Source organism: Mixophyes fleayi, chromosome 5 (assembly GCF_038048845.1).
Source record: "Mixophyes fleayi isolate aMixFle1 chromosome 5, aMixFle1.hap1, whole genome shotgun sequence".
In the NCBI taxonomy this organism is placed as follows: Eukaryota; Metazoa; Chordata; class Amphibia; order Anura; family Limnodynastidae; genus Mixophyes; species Mixophyes fleayi.
This window is the reverse complement of record NC_134406.1, coordinates 35863135-35879507: the sequence shown is the minus strand read 5'-3', so window position 1 is coordinate 35879507 and position 16373 is coordinate 35863135. Positions and strand designations below refer to the sequence as shown.

Here is a 16373-nt window from a genome sequence, read left to right as displayed (position 1 = left end):
TGCTCCATCATGCTGGAAAAGGCATTGTTAATCACCAAACTGTTCTTGGATGGTTGGGAGAAGTTGCTCTTGGAGGATGTTTTGGTACCATTTTTTATTCATGGCTGTGTCAAGGGAGTCAAGGGAGTGGGCTCACTCACAATTTTGCCTCAGAAGCAACCCCACACATGAATGGTCTCAGGATGCTTTACGGTTGGCATGACATAGGACTGATAGTAGCACTCACCTTTCCTTCTCCTGACAAGCATTTTTCCAGATGCCCCCAAACAATCTGAAAGGGGATTCATCAGAGAAAATGACTTTACATCAGTTCTCAGCAGTCCGATCCCCGTTTTTAGTAAAAATATATAGAACACTGGAGTCCTCTTGTAAGACAGTTCATTGTAGTATAAGTTCTACAGAGTGATTTATTAATTTTAAGGGTTTTTTTGCTTTTACAACCTAGATAAAAAGAGCAAGATTAAAGGTTATAGGCCAGTTGTATAAAAGGCTCATATGTGTATCCCTCCATTCAATCCTCTATGTATTCCGAAACATCCATAACAGTAGAGTGCAGTTGCATGGTTTGCTACTGGAAAATTGTAAATATTAGAGGTCATGGAGAGAATTGCAGTTTACACAGAATGACAGATGAAGCTATTTTGTTTTGTAATTAATTTAAAATGAATGAATCAGCAGGAGCTGTGGTCTAAGCAGCGTTAACAGTCATTCACCTGCAGAAAAGCTACATGTAGTGCAATAGTGCAGCGATTGACCGTTACCTCTGCCAAAGATAAATATGAATGGGCAGCATGAACCCTCCCAAATCTTCAATCAGCTACAGAGCTAGACAGTCTGGGCTGGAATCTACTACAACCAGGAGACCATGAACGTGGGGTCCCCTTGCTATAGTGAAAAACACAGACTGTTTTTGGTATTATTATTATTAAAGCCAGGATTCCCTGGTATTTTCCCTCATTGCCAACCAGACACAAACCTTATAGTGAAGCAGAGTTCCATTTATCTACATATTACGCAGCGCTGTACAGAACAATAGGTTTCTGGCCTGTGGGTGTATTGATTTTTCTCTGGGTGCTCTGGTTTCCAAACGCTAAACCTTTCTCCATAATACTGGGAACACTGGGATGGTAAAGTTGCATATCCAAATACAGTAGACTAGTTAATTACCCCAGCTACCATAGCAGCTCCTGGGATAGGGATGCTAGTTTTTGGACGCACACACAATCCTCCCCATAGAGGAACTAGGCGAGTGCCAATGTTCATGGTCTCCCTGTTTTAGTGGAAATCCACCCAGACAGCCTAGTCCTTTGGCTGGTTCAAAATATGGGAAGGATGCATAGTGTTTAATTATTTTAATTACACAATGCAGCATCTGATACCTGAGGGGACGTAACTGTCAATCACTTGCAGTTCTCCACTATTATGTGGTGTGTTTTTTCAGCAACTGATAGTTACCTCCACTCAGATCACAGACCCATCAATTTAAGATAGGACAAGAACACAGGAATTTGCTTATAGCACGGTATTCATGTACTGCACATTAATCTGACATGCGCAGTAAGATTTTTGTCAAGGTTCCATCGGATGGCAGAAATAAATGTATTGCATCGATTTTCAATGTTACACTTTGGGATACACACACACACACACACACACACACACACACACTGAAGCACTAGGAAACCTTATTAAACTTTTTAGGAGTATTGTTTGCCAAGATAAACAAAAGAAGTGATATTCAGATTCTTTCAATAGCCCCCAAGCTGCAGACACTAATGACTTTACTAACGTGTGTCCTCTAGGTTAAGAACACATGCATTTCATTTGCTTTCATCTCATGTAAGTGATGAAAACCTCCTCCACAACTATACTGCACATATGGCCATCAGCTGTGTGAGCAGTACCGAGGGGGGTACAGTATAGGCCGATTTCATAATGCAGTTCCCTTTCCTATCTATACAGCAATCGGCAGGCCCCTGAGACCCATTACTGGACCTTCTAAAGCCCTTTGATGTGAAGTGAGCAGCTATCTGTCACTAGGAGGTGAAGGGCACATTTTTAAGATTTAAAGGATCAGCCCTTTCAGGACAAAGCGCGTTTGATATTTTGCAGGTACGACAATTGAATGATCAATCATAAAATATTCTGTATTTGTAAATCAGAATGACAAATATCCATCTAAACCACATGAACTCATTCTATTCTTTTCATTTCAGGGCACTAACAAAATCGATCTTAGAATCATCATTATCATATGCAGAAAAAGTTTTGCATACTTGTTTACGTTCGATTTAGAAAGATCTGCAGATCTCCGACAGCCTCTGTTTGCCATATACATAAACCAATGAGCTGGCAATGTGTGATAACACCAACATGTTGTGACCTTTAACTACTGCGATTAAGAGATGAAAAAATATTGTACAGACGAATGCCTGAGAATGTAAATATGCAAATATCCTTAAAATCAACAGTTGGAATTTATACAATTCTGCAGAAGAATTAATGATGCATTACATGGGGTATTAGATTACCAAGCATTCATATAAATTCTTAAGACTTTTTTTTAAAGTGACATTGAGGGCTCGTTTTCAAAGTGGAGATTAAGCACGCGGTTCATGTGGTTTGAACATGCCAGGAGTGCATACACAGTGTACTAGAAACAGTAAGCGGCGGAATAAAAAACATGAGACTGGAACTATGGAAAACAAATCCGCTGTAGCAGATACTGTAACAATTATAGTTAGGGTGGCACATCATTTTCCACTAATTAAGCACTAATGAAAGCAATATGGACTACCTAAAATACTAAATTCCACTGTAAAATAACACCTCCCTCCCCAGATACTTGACAACTTTTAATTTTCATGCGAGCGCTAGACTACAGCTATATGTTCTGTGGTAGCATTTGCTATGTGATACTTTTGATGCTGCACACGTGCAAGGAAATAATCAGGGTATCAGCTGGTTGTCCAATTAATGAGTGAGGATTATTAATGAACCATACAAGTTCAGTGGTAAATATTGTAAGGGCATTTAACCTTGGTGTTATTGGAAAATAAATAGGCATTACTACAAATAAGCAGCCCCTTATGGTCATCGTCCTTTTCTTTTTCCATTTTCTGTTACCTTTGGGTCAGCTAAAGGTAGGAATTAACAGCCCTGGAATTAACCTTAGTAAATGTGGTCATTGGATTCTTGAAGTGACTGACAATTCAATGCGATTTCAGACAAGGCAAAAATTAAATTAAAAAAATAAAATAAAATAAAAAAAGTACACAGTATTATATTGAGTTAAGTTGTAGGTGTATATAATCAATGCATCATATTGTGTGCTCCAGTTTCTGTTTTGTATTTGTTTATATGCTAATATTTTTGTTTGACTGACAATTAAATTTACAGGCACTTGGGACTGCCATGGGGACTAGGTTCGCTCTGAGCTTTGCCAACATCTATATGGGATTGATTGAGAAACAATTCATTTGGGTTCATTGTTCGGGGCAAACCTAGTCCTCTATGGCAGGTACATAGAAATCTAATTCCCATCTATTTGTTAATTTTTATCATATTTGAATTCTAATGATTTTGGTTTACAGTTTACTAGTACACACAGTTCTTCACACATCAATTACCTGGATATCACACTGAAGGTAAGCGATAACCTGGTTATCACCAAAACATATTCCAAGGAGGTGGACTTGCATAGATATCTGCATTACAAAAGCAGCCATTCCAGGATATAGGAGGATAAATGTTCCTAAGGGCCAGTTTCTCTGTATGAAAAGGAACTGTTCTAATCTACAAGGAAACTTTTTGATAAACTATTACTCATTCCTCAAACAAGGTTATACTAAACACATTTTGACAAACGCAAATAGGGTAACCGAGCAGATGGACAGGACACGTCTTTTCGATCAATTTCCCAGAACGATATTGAATAATGGGAAAGAGGGCGACAAATCGATGGTCTTTATTACTCAATACAATAGTCATGTAGCAGAGATCAGACAGATTAACGAGAATTCCACTCTATTAGGAGTTGGACGAATTAATAGGTCCTTCTATTACCAAGGACAAGAATACTATCTTCAGGAAAGCAAGAAATTTAAAAGGAAGATTTTATGGTACATGTTGGTTGGCTTGGAGACAGGCTGAATGGTTTTTATCGGTGTGGCAAAAATAAATGTATTGCCTGTAAATATGTGGATCACAGATGCAGAAAATGTTTCTCTTTTATATCTGGTGAAAAATTCCTTATTGAAAAGACCCAACTTTGTAGTCTAATTATTTTCCAGTGCGGTATTCAATATGTTGGATTTACAATTAGATCTTTCGGTGTCCGCTTCTCATAACACAGACGCAAGATTCTTAAAAATAGAGAAAAGCATAGTCTATCACAGCATGTCAACTTATGTCCAAATGGGAATTTGAAAAGGTATAAAAGTGAAAGCAATAGAACAAATAAGCACAACCTAGAGAGGAGGAAGTGTAAATAGTATACAGAAGTATTCATGGTGTCATTATGTTCCAGAGAATACACTAGAATTTTATGTTTTATATGATCAGAGTGTCACTCGTGTGTGTGTACATTATATTTGTTTAATGACCGAGTATTATTACATCCAGCGGATATTTCGGTGCTATTCCTGCATCTTTATGGTGCTTGTAGTTACAGGTTTTGTAATCTGAATATTGACCATTGTTGTCTCTTCTATGATTATTGTTATTTATTATGGGTTTGTGCTATACCAGAATATGAATTTAACCACATTCTCTAAAGAGATATACTACTTAGATAGAGTGATTGAGAATCAATTAAATATCGGATTCTAATACTCTATACCTCTCATTAATGAGTGTTAATAAAATGCTACGAGTGTTAGATGTTAATAAAATTATCCTAAGATATACAATGTTGCCAATGGTTTTAGCAACATGATTTAAGGATTAGTCTTCATGTTGTGTAAGGATATATACTTTTAGGCGTCATTTATACTAACTTATTGAAGATTTATGACTACTTTATATGTTCGGTTATACATATGTTATTTGTTGTTATTTATCAGTAATTATTAACGGTGATTCTAAGGAGTCCACCTATTCTGGCAGATCAGATGTTTAGTCTGTTCACAACTATCGCCACGGCAACAGGCTAGCAAATTTTACTCACTGAATCAGCTATTGAATATGAACAATGGATGTCAATCTGATTGGCTGTCTGGGATCACGTGATCACCAGACCGACTCAAACAGTGCTCTGAATCAAACGTGATTTTTTTTTTTTACCTCTGAAGAAACCGCCAGTGATTCAACAGAGGGCGGAGAAACGCGTCAGAACGCAGACGTTTAGTTTTTGGAGATTCTGCCCATTCAACACCAGGGCTTGGCATCCATCGATGGGACTTGAGAAAGTTACCTAAAGGAGTTGAACTGTCTCTGGGATCATTATTTATAACTCCTCTTCAGATGCCACAGCTAACATTGAGAAGTACTTTATCTGCTTTGAATCTCTGCACTATTGCTGTATTTATGCTGTGGTTTGCTCCCATATGAAGAACGGTTCTTTATACTACTTACTTTCCTTTGATTGATTAAAGAAAGTCTGAAAAACTATATATTCATGTTTTATCTGGTGACAATCTTGCTGCCCTATCAAAGAAGGATGTGAACTATTTGCTTCTTTATGACAAAAGTGATCACTGTTTATATGTGTAAAATTGATGCTGTTCTTGGACCGCTCATGTGATGTATTGGGATTTTTATGAATTGTGATCCATTGATTAATGAGGCTATTAACTCCATAATAGATCTATACAGCGAGTTTACTGGTTTTAATTATTTTAATAAACTTGTACTTATCTATATGTAAACAGCGCTCTCCTTTTTATTTGTTCATGCTAATAAAGAGGAATTCTGTATTGTATGCAGTATACACAGATACAGATTTATAAACAACAAGAGTTTTTAGCCAGCTATTTCCTTCCATTTTATTTACGCAGTGATCGCATGTTTCCCTAATATCTTGTACAGTTCCCGATCCATGTTGTGTCATTAGCTGCAAGCAATATACGAGACAACATGAAAGCGAGTAGTTCTCCTTTCTTACAAGTAGTCTCCAGTTTGCACCAAGCTGCCCAACATTGGACATTCATCATCACCATTTATTTATATAGCGCCACTGATTCAGCAGCGCTGTACAGAGAACTCGTTCACATCAGTCCCTGCCCCATTGGAGCTTACAGTCCAAATTCCCTAACATACACACAGACACAGAGACTAGGGTCAATTTTGATAGCAGCCAATTAACCTACCAGTATGTTTTTGGAGTGTGGGAGGAAACCATGCACCCGGATGAAACCCACGCAAAACTCCACACAGATAAGGCCTTGGTCAGGAATTGAACTCAAGACCCCAGCGCTGTGAGGCAGAAGTGCTAACCACTAAGCCACTGTGCTGCCCCATTCCATATTGTTTTTACCAACTCTCTGAATCAACTGGGATCGAGTGACAGTAGTGGATTACAGGTGGCCAATGGGCACTTTGTGGCCCTCCAAGAAGCTATTCTCCTGGACAGATTAACTATCTATTGATTACAGAGTGAGCATAATTTATATTTGGGGTTCTATAAATACTTCATAAGAGGCACTAAGATTAAATATTGGGATCTGATCCTTTGCCGTTAATCAATTTCCACCTTCGGGGGCCATGGGCCACTTGTCAACTCCCTGAAAATAATTATGAATCCCACAAATGAGTGCTAAGGAGCTAGAGATCCATGTTCATGACAACTGTATCCAAGTCCTTGTGAAGAGGCAAGTAACTAGTTGTCCTAACCGTACATGGGAGGGAAATGCAGAAATCGAGGGATAGGAATTTGTTTCATCAGAACACTACACCCACAAGAAGCATTTCCATTTGTATAAGTACTTAGAAATGACAAATCAAGTGCCCTCTTACAACCACTCAAAGACAACAAGTATAAAACAAGCTGAGCTGCTCTGAATGCAACTGAAGTTACTCTGTAAAAACGATATGACCTTTATGCCAAGGAATGAAGAGGCTGCAGAGCACCGTACAGGTGCCCAAAGCACATTACAGTAATAGCAGAGCATTAGCCAACACACTAGATGTAATTAGTCTCAAGAGAATTTAAGTTGTTCCAGCAAACTATAAGACAAAACACAGAAATGTCGACGTGTGTGCAACAGGGGTTCCCAGTGCGAGGTTCAGCTGCAGACAACCAGGAGTTAAAAATTATTGGGTTTAGAAATGTCAGAGTTAAGTCACAGACTCAGCAGCAATTAGCTAGAATCAAGCAGGACTGTTACATCTCACAGTGCTTGGACAAGCCGGAGCGTTTATTCCTAACATGGTTCTCTTTACCTTCTTTTTCAGCGACTGCTCAATTTCTTGCAGCTGGGTGTGAGAGCTGCGCTCTATGACAGACACTTTGCTGTACTCCTGCTTTTTGTTAAGCCTGTTCTTCCAGTCTTCCTCCCCGCTCTTCTTCAGCAGCGCCAGCCTAAGAGGGAATAATATGTCACATTGTTTGGGAGACATTCTTAACAAGTCACGCTGTCCACAGAGACCCGAAAGAACATTTCACTACAGTTCTAGGACAAAAGGCAATATGATCATCAAGTGGTGTTCTACGCTGCTTGCCATTTAGGTAGAAAAGATGTGTTGCCACTATGTCTAGATGCCTGGCATATTATCTTATACAATGAGGCAAACTAACATAGGCAGAATATAGCACATAATTAGGGTGCTTTAAATTCTAGCACGTTTCCACCTGGAGGGGTTAGCACTAGAATTAGATCACCCTGTGCCGACACACTAAAGTAAATGGGGAGCGCTCATCGCAAAACAAAGGCGCATTCAGCAATTTCTGAGCTAAAAGCGATCCAGTGTAACAAAGGATAAGCGTTCCCCGTTCACTTCAATGCGTCAGTATAGAGTTATTTGAGCGCTATGAATGCAGAGCATTTTTTTTTTTTCATCCCTCCAAGGCTAGAAAAGTGTTAGCATTAAAAGCACCTGCGTGGCACACCTTTACACTACCACATTTCAGTACTTGCCATGTATTCCAGTGCTGGACAAATCCCAAGAGCCAAGTAGCCAAACCGCTGAAAAAGTATTGCTGGGATCTAACTTCCAGGGTCATGTCTTTTACTGTCAATGGGCAAACATCTTCTCTGGCTACTAGATAGGATATGACTGAATAACCCTGCTGTAACCAGTAGCAAAGAGCACCACAGGAAAATTAAGTTATACTACACAAGCCTCTACCTTCAACTTCAGAAATGTACGGTTGGTGTCACTACAACTCATGAGATACTCTATCTGATCACCGATCAGTTATCTGGTTGGAACATTTCGAATTTCAAGCATTGTCGACACTTCAGCGCTTTCTTAGGTCGATGACACTGAGTGGATGGCCGAGCTTTGTGACACAAGAGGTGTCAGAGGATTGGGTTTCAAAGCTTTCCTTCCTCCTCCATGAGCAGTTCTGCAAGGAGTTACATCAAGACAAGGGAACTCTGTACTCAGGTGTGTGGAGGGACTTATCTTACTGTATTAATATGAATGGCTGTCATCTTAATAAGCAAACAGAGTATATGGAGTACAATAATCCCATGAGACGTAACAATGATCCACAAGAAAAGACAGAACATTGTCACAACGTTAAACTTTCTGGACATCTGAAATGGGTGGTGTCACACAGTAATCTGCCAGTCCAGAGGTTACTTACATTTCATTAGATTAGGGCTCAGACCCTGCAGGGCTAAAAAGAGACAGATACTTATTGTATTCCCTTGGAGTGTTAAGAGAGATAACATGTTGAGTCACAACAAAACAATAGGACATGCCTGTAGCCCTCTGTTTTACTGTGTGCAACAAGGATTTATCCGATGAGCACAATGCTACAGAGCCATTGACTATGTACACAATTAAAGTATAATGAGAAACACATGATTCACACTATAATATGACTCAACCGTGCTCAGTTTCACGGACTCCACAAAGTACAGTTAAAGTGCACAGACAGCAAAATACAATGTACTGTAAGTTGCAGACTGGTTAGAGGACATCTTACTATAAGGTTACAACTGTAATCTCTAAAGATAAATACTGTTTTCCTGTATGGTTTCCTATAGAAGTATTGATGGCATCTATGTACAGAGATACATTATATGCAATAAAAAGTTAATACATTTTTTTTCCTTTAATGCTACAAGCGGCAAGAAAATATTAATTCAGACAATAATCATCATCACCATTTATTTATATAGGGCCACCAATTCCACATGCAGAGAATACGTGTCGTTCACATCAGTACATGCCCCAATGGAGCTTCCTGTCTAAATTCCCTAACTCACAGAGACTGGGGTTAATTTTGTCAGCAACTAATTAGCCTACTAGTACAGTAGGTACAGTATATCTTGGTGGGTTAAATATACAGTCATTTCATTAGTGATATTGCTGCAGGATGTGGGGGAAATAATTCAGTACATGTTGTAACTATAATTATGAGTAGCAGGCATGCAGACATCAGCCCACCCTGAACATGTAAAATCTTCTGCATATTGCACCGATTGCAAATTTAGTCTTGAGCAAAAAAATCCATCTCCTTACCTGTCTCTGATTGACATGCTTCTGCCAGAGATGTCAAGATCCTCGTCTGACTTGAACTCTATGTCAGAGTAAATATCCTCTGTTTTTTCACAGGGCTTCCCCTCTTCTTGCTCTGCTGCCTGTGGTCTGCAGGATACCGCAGGCGGAGTGTGAGAAACTGCCTGCGCTGTTGTAGTGCCAAGAGGTTCAGAGGCCGGCTCCACAGTCTCTGCTTATTGTGAAGAAAAGCTCAGCATTAGTGAGCAGTCACATGGCTCCCAGTCTTCTACTTGTAGCCCCCTCCCTATGCCTCCCCTCCACTGTAATCTGCCTGCTGAGCTCATCCCTTTGGTAACACATGTGTTTCCTAAAAACTATAATATTTTCACATGCTGCTGACCCCCAATGCAAATATCAACACTGCACTCGGTACTACCTTCAGTGAGGACAATTCTGCTCCTTTGTTTTCATGTCCCTCTAACAAATGTATATCTTATCCCAAGCAGTAAGCTCACCTCTTGCTGGTACAGTCAGTCTAACAAATACATATGAATAAAACACTGAGCACTACGGACACAGGTTCCTGGGAAGGAAACGCTGCATCTTTTCTGAATGAACATTTTTAACAAGTATTTATACCCTTTTCCCCAGGGCAGCAAGGCATGACAGCTACACTGTTAGAAAACACAGGATGTTGTTAACTTGGTGTTCGCTGGAAATATAGGCTTGTACAGACAAGACAAAACGTTGACACTGTAAAACGATTGATACAACTACATGCACTAATATAAGAAAAAAAAAATCTTATTAAATTGAGATTTCCTTGTGCAATTGAAATATATTATGTTTAAGACAAACAGATTGCAGTAACAGGGTAATGTAAGGAGACATTTACATGACTATTCTCAGTATCTCAGGTGATATTTAACTCATAATTCATTAGCCATAAGCAGTTAAATACATTCATCTACTAGATGGCTTGGCTCACACTAATTACAGTAGACGTAATGGTCCCTTATATTGATGAGATCTAACAAGAATTAAAGTCTGTCTGCAATATAGATTGAAGGCTCTATCTATACAGTTCTACATGCTTGGTTGGCCAATACTGGCAAGTAAACTGTGGTTTACATTTTCTTACAAGGAATTCCTTCCTTTTCTTTAAATCAATCATTCTTTCCTTCTGTGCGGTGAGGTTGGTTGTTACAGACTGGCTGTGAGCATGTGAATACCTTCTATTATGGTGCATTAATTATAGGGGGTGGGCTCTTCGGCTTCTAGCCCACTTTATCATAACCCTAATGGGTGCACAATTTAGCTATGATTCATATTGAAAACTAAATACATAGCAAGGATTACAGCAGCCACAAAGAGTTTTCTGAATCTGACAAATTGTACCAAGCACCATCCAGCTTACGCTTATAGAATCAATACCAATAGTCATACACGTGTAAGAATGAGGTCTTGGCAAACAATACAACATGTACACACAATGTAAACTAGAAAGAGGTCATAAACTAACTTTTGAGGCACTTCATAAACATGTGCCTTTCTAAATACACCAATTCAGGCTTAGGGGACTACCCGCCAGCTGACTGAAAATGTTGAGAGATTACATTCATAACACAGCTGTAGAGACACAGGTTGCATTACATCTTCATACATAAGGGGGAAGGAATGCAATTGTAAAAATAATCCACAAGAACCGCCACGAGCCACCTAGCGCAGATTTATTTATTTATTTACAGAAGTAGCGCTCATTTTTTGAAAGCTCTCCATAGAGGTGAGAGCAAAACTGAGCGATTTTTTTTTACCATAGTAATGGTAAAAATACGCGGCCCCCAATTGACTTATATGGCTAATAAGCTATTTTATGGGGCGGATTCAAAGTATACAATACTACAGAAAAAAAAATATAAGCAGCACACAACTACGGTGATGCTTTTTCGGTTCTAAATATTTTTTTTTTTTAGTTTTTTTTTTTTTAATATAAAATAATTCTATGCCACACTACCATAAACGTAGCAGTGTCATAGAATATTTTCAATTACAAATATTTAAAAGTTAATTTAAGACTTGAAACACGTAAAGGAACGTAAAGCTCAGTGCTAAGGTAAAAGGATGGGTGGGACGCGATATACATGAGAATATGGCGCTGCACGAGTGTTGTGATGACATTGCGCAATTGGCAAACTGTAGATTTTAAAGGGATTGGGATAATTTGTATGAAAAACTGCAGCTAGAGCAATGGTGATGTGATTTGGAACATGGTGTAATGTTATAACAATATTCTAATCATTATATTATATTTCCAGGTAACTATTACACAAACAAATGGCTGGTGTGATACATTTGTCTGAAGTGAATTGGTTAGAAAATAACAAAGACGCCCATAAGTTTGTAAGTTTACATTTTGCATACATGGATCATGAAACTAAATACACGGTTTAATCTTACCTTACTTACAATCAAGTCAGACAATCAAAAGAGCCAACAAAAAATGACAAAAGGTTGCTGATGAAGGACAAACAACAAATAGCAAAGCATGGCATGCTAGCTATTTCCTGGCACTGCTGGCAATGTCCATTTGTGCAAATACAATTCTTGTACTCAAATAACTACAAGACAAATCAAACCTACATCAGGACTTCTGCATTGCCCCCAATAAACACAAAGGCTCACTACCCTACCACACAGGTTTACACAGATAGTGACATATATAAGGAGTAGTACGGACAGCATGCTGACTATAGTACAAGAATTATAAACACTTGCCTTATCATATGATTTAACGCAGCAATACATAAACATACAATAATGACCAGTAATGGATTTAGTCAGTCTTTAAAAGAGTACACGTAAGAGTCCAAACATTTAGGTGTTTCCCAAGTATTATAACAATGAAAGGCTTCCTGAGCAATGCCCAACACAGCCAACAACAGGACCAGTACACACTGCTCACTTGGGATGAAAGTTTAAGACCGGAAATAGGACTGTGCTGAAAGCTGTGATAATTACAGTGTAACCTCAAGGGGAATTTAAAAAAAATGAAACAAAAGAAAAAAACTACTACACAAACCCATACAATAAAAAAAGGTAATGCCTCACTTTCTACATCGCCTGTAAAACAGTTTTCATTACTGTCCTCCATTGTCTATTAATATGAAGAATTTGGAGCCCTAAAGCCTGCAAAACATCATCAATTGTCTAAGATAATGGTCTCAAAGTGGTTTTCCAGCGGTTGAATGATGGAGGTGTTGTACTTCTACCTGACACAATGATAGACGGCTCCTGAACAGAAGGTTGCAATACTTTCTATACACGAGCAGATACTTCACCTCCTTCCATACTCATTTCTCAATATTGATGTCTGTCACATAGACGTCTCAACAGTAGTATTTCCCCGTTGTAATGAGTAAATGGTGAGTATACCAGAGAGGGGACACTGTGATATACAAGTCTGGGAGATTGGACAGCCTTTATCAAATCTAACAGCACAATCTCATGCTGTAGTAAGCAAGGAGATTGTAAATAACACCAATCTTAGAGAGAGCGCAGTACCATACACCGCCTTGGACGCTGCTTATTAGGTCCCGACCAGTAGTCGCATCAATAGTTACCAGGCAGAAGTGCTCCATAATTGGGCAATCCAAAAAACCCCACATTGTAGTAAAATAAAGCCAACTTTATTTATGTCAATAAAAGTCATTTTCATCTGACCACACCGTCAGATTATGCATATTGCCGAAGCTCCGTCATAGTTGTGACGACATTCGCAAACACCACGGGCACTGGTAGAAATGATCAATGTTCACTGGGCTACACCAAACCTGCAACCACCCTAAAATGCTGGCTGGCTACATAAAGGTCTAGCCATATACACTTCACTATCCCTTACACATCCTCACACCCCTGTGAAACACTAAAATGCATGCCTGCTGGAGACTTTCTGAAAACATAATAGTTCTATAGCAATATATGAGGGATAAGGTAGCCCTTACGGCTAATTATAAGTATATTAGAAGTCACTGAGCTCTAACCATATAACAGTCATGTAAATCAGAGGTGGCTGCTAATATCCATAATAATTTGCAGTAGGGAGCAAGTTATTCCGTAAAATACACAGGCTCCCTAATGAACAGTTTATATGTTGCACTATACTGGGCAGCCTGCAATGCTCACATTTAACGACATTTCCTAAGTTTCTCAGCTGACAACCTATCATGGGACTTGCAGTTCAACATTAACATACACATCCCCTGCTATTTAATGTTACTTTATATCAACGTGAATTTACATCTCCTATGATGCCATTGAAATATAACACAAAGCCTTGGCCACAGGCAGAAACTTAGACTTGCATAACAATTTCCCACAGGCATTAAACCCTCAATAAATCACAAAAATGTTCAGCGTAGAAATGAGAATAAAGTAACGTTCTAGAGAAAAAAAAAAAGACAATCTACAAACTCCGCAGCAGAGCCAGGCACACAGCTGTGACCGATACATCACAGTAGAAAGCATTGTATTCTTAAATTGTTTAGTTTAATGAAAAACAGTGTCTTACCAGTAGCACCTTTCCCACTCCAAGAGCTTGTCTCTGAGTGCAGAACCTTCCTCTCCGGCTGCATAACATCCAGTTCTACCTTCGGGCTGCTTTCTGCTATTGGCAGATCTCTCCGCACAGCAGGTTGCAACAGTGTCTGTGTACTGAGCAATTCCACCGTGCTCTTACTTGAGATAACATGCCCAAGCGATTTCTGGTCTTTTGCAGATTCCTCCTCCTTTAGCAAATCGAGGACAGGATTAATGGTTTCCTTCTGATCAGAGTTACATTTTCTCAGGCTGCGATCTGCTGCCACCGACACCTTGGTCTCCTCAAACACTGGTTTCCTTAACTCTTTGCCTTTCCCTTTATCAGCAGGAGAAGAGCTCCACGGATCAGACAGCAACAGGCTCCTCTCAGTGATGTTTCCCGACTCCATTGAGGTGTAAAGGGCAGATGAAGTGCTGGAGATGTTGGATATTCTCTCATCATAATTAGACGGCTTTGTGACATTCACGTCCCCAGGATACACAGGCGACGTCCGAGAAGTTAAAGTTGCCACAGAGGTTACAATGGTTTGCGGTAATGGAGCGATCTTTTCACCTCCGTTCTTAAACTGCTCAGGCAACAAATCAAAAACACATGTTGGTGCACAGATACATTTACTAATTAGACCTAGTTTAGTACTTTGTTTTCATTTAAGAACCCCGATTAATTTTACTGCATAGTTTCAAGATGGGATATATAGGTTTTATGAAAAAGCCTCATTTCATTAGGATGCACAAGGACACATCATAAAATCTGACTTTTAATTACTGTCTCTTAAAATCTCTTCTCCTATTCCATTGTTTATCAAGTATTTCAGCTCTATGCTGCCTAGAATAAAATTAAGAAGAGATACTATGTAAGCATATATGTGTGTGCTAAACAATATCAGACATAAGGAAAATCACCAGTTCCACTTACTACAACCAATTTTAAAAAACACTTTATAATATTTCCTTATAACCACAAATTTATATTTTTAATATTTGACTGAAATACTTGATAGATTTTTTTTTTAAAAAAAACAGTAATTAAACGTTACATTTTTTACGCAATATTTTCTTTGTGCATCCTAATGGAAAGACTTAATATTCTACAGGTCAAGATATATATGTTTTAAGATAGCATTGTTCATAAGAAACAGAAAACACTGGGCGAAAATGTCTACTATAGAGAATAGGATAAAATAGTGAATTCAGATCTAAAAACTAGTGCTGCTAATACGTCTCCCTCCGCCCCCTTCAATTTTATATTCGTATCAAGATATATAACCAACATTATGGAATGTGGATAAGGCAAAAAAAAAAAAAATAAATAAATAAATAATAATTCATATTGATTCAAAGAAACAATGAGCTGCATTGTGAACCACAATGTAACGTTTTATTTTATTTTATGTATAATCATGTACCACCGCCTCAAATTCTGTCATCCATGTCAGTTTTGTCCCTAGGTGGCCTCACTCAAGGTGCAATGCTTTAAAAAAAAAAAAAAAAAAAAGTACAAAAAAAAAATATACTACTAGTACAAACCTGTCCATAAGTTTAAAAACTAGAACACAAAAGAATGTGTAAACGTCATACATCTACCAAAACGTAATTTCTGAACTTTTCTCTAAACAATAAGGCATTAAATACAGCAGGCTATCCCCAGGGCCAAACGCAGGATTTGTATAGGGAGGTTTCCACACCACGCCGCCAGTGGGCATGGCTATAATTTTAGACAGTGCTTGGCTGCTCTCCAGCTCTTCCTATCCCCATAATATACATGGGCAATGCTGCATGCACTACTGTTAGGTGCACGCAGCTCTCCCTTTTCAAGAAGAGCTGTGTGAAGCGGGAGCAGGGTCTAGCCACCTCAATTATACAGTGTCCCAGGCTTTGGGGGAAGGGGGGGGAGGGTTCCAGTCACTAGGAAACCCCCCCTCGGTTTGCCTATGATCCCCTAACTCCAATAGTCCAGAGCTCCAGCAGGGCTGGCAAGAGGACATCCAATTGTGACGGATCTGATATGGGCCATATTTTGTTTTGTTCCCATTTTGGAGATACAGGAGAGCTTTAAAGGAGTTTTACCTTCACAGTATAGAACAGTTCAAGCTACTAAGGTCCCCTCATGTGTGAAATTTGTGACAAACTGTTTCCCTCTGCATGCTTACGTTGGAGCTTTACAT

At 38.9% G+C, this 16373-nt stretch overlaps 1 protein-coding gene across 4 annotated transcripts in view; it reads right to left on the bottom strand.

The window, feature by feature from the left end:
• SVIL (supervillin) overlaps window positions 1–16373 on the bottom strand; it is a 158243-nt gene that overhangs the window by 37958 nt on the left and 103912 nt on the right. For all 4 annotated transcript variants that reach the window (XM_075212021.1, XM_075212023.1, XM_075212022.1 and 1 more), the window contains exons 15-17: window positions 14180–14774; window positions 9634–9844; window positions 7381–7519 (exon numbers count right to left, since the gene is read on the bottom strand). In XM_075212021.1, coding sequence (XP_075068122.1) covers window positions 7381–7519; window positions 9634–9844; window positions 14180–14774 — 945 coding nt within the window. The remainder of the gene's footprint in view (window positions 1–7380; window positions 7520–9633; window positions 9845–14179; window positions 14775–16373) is intronic.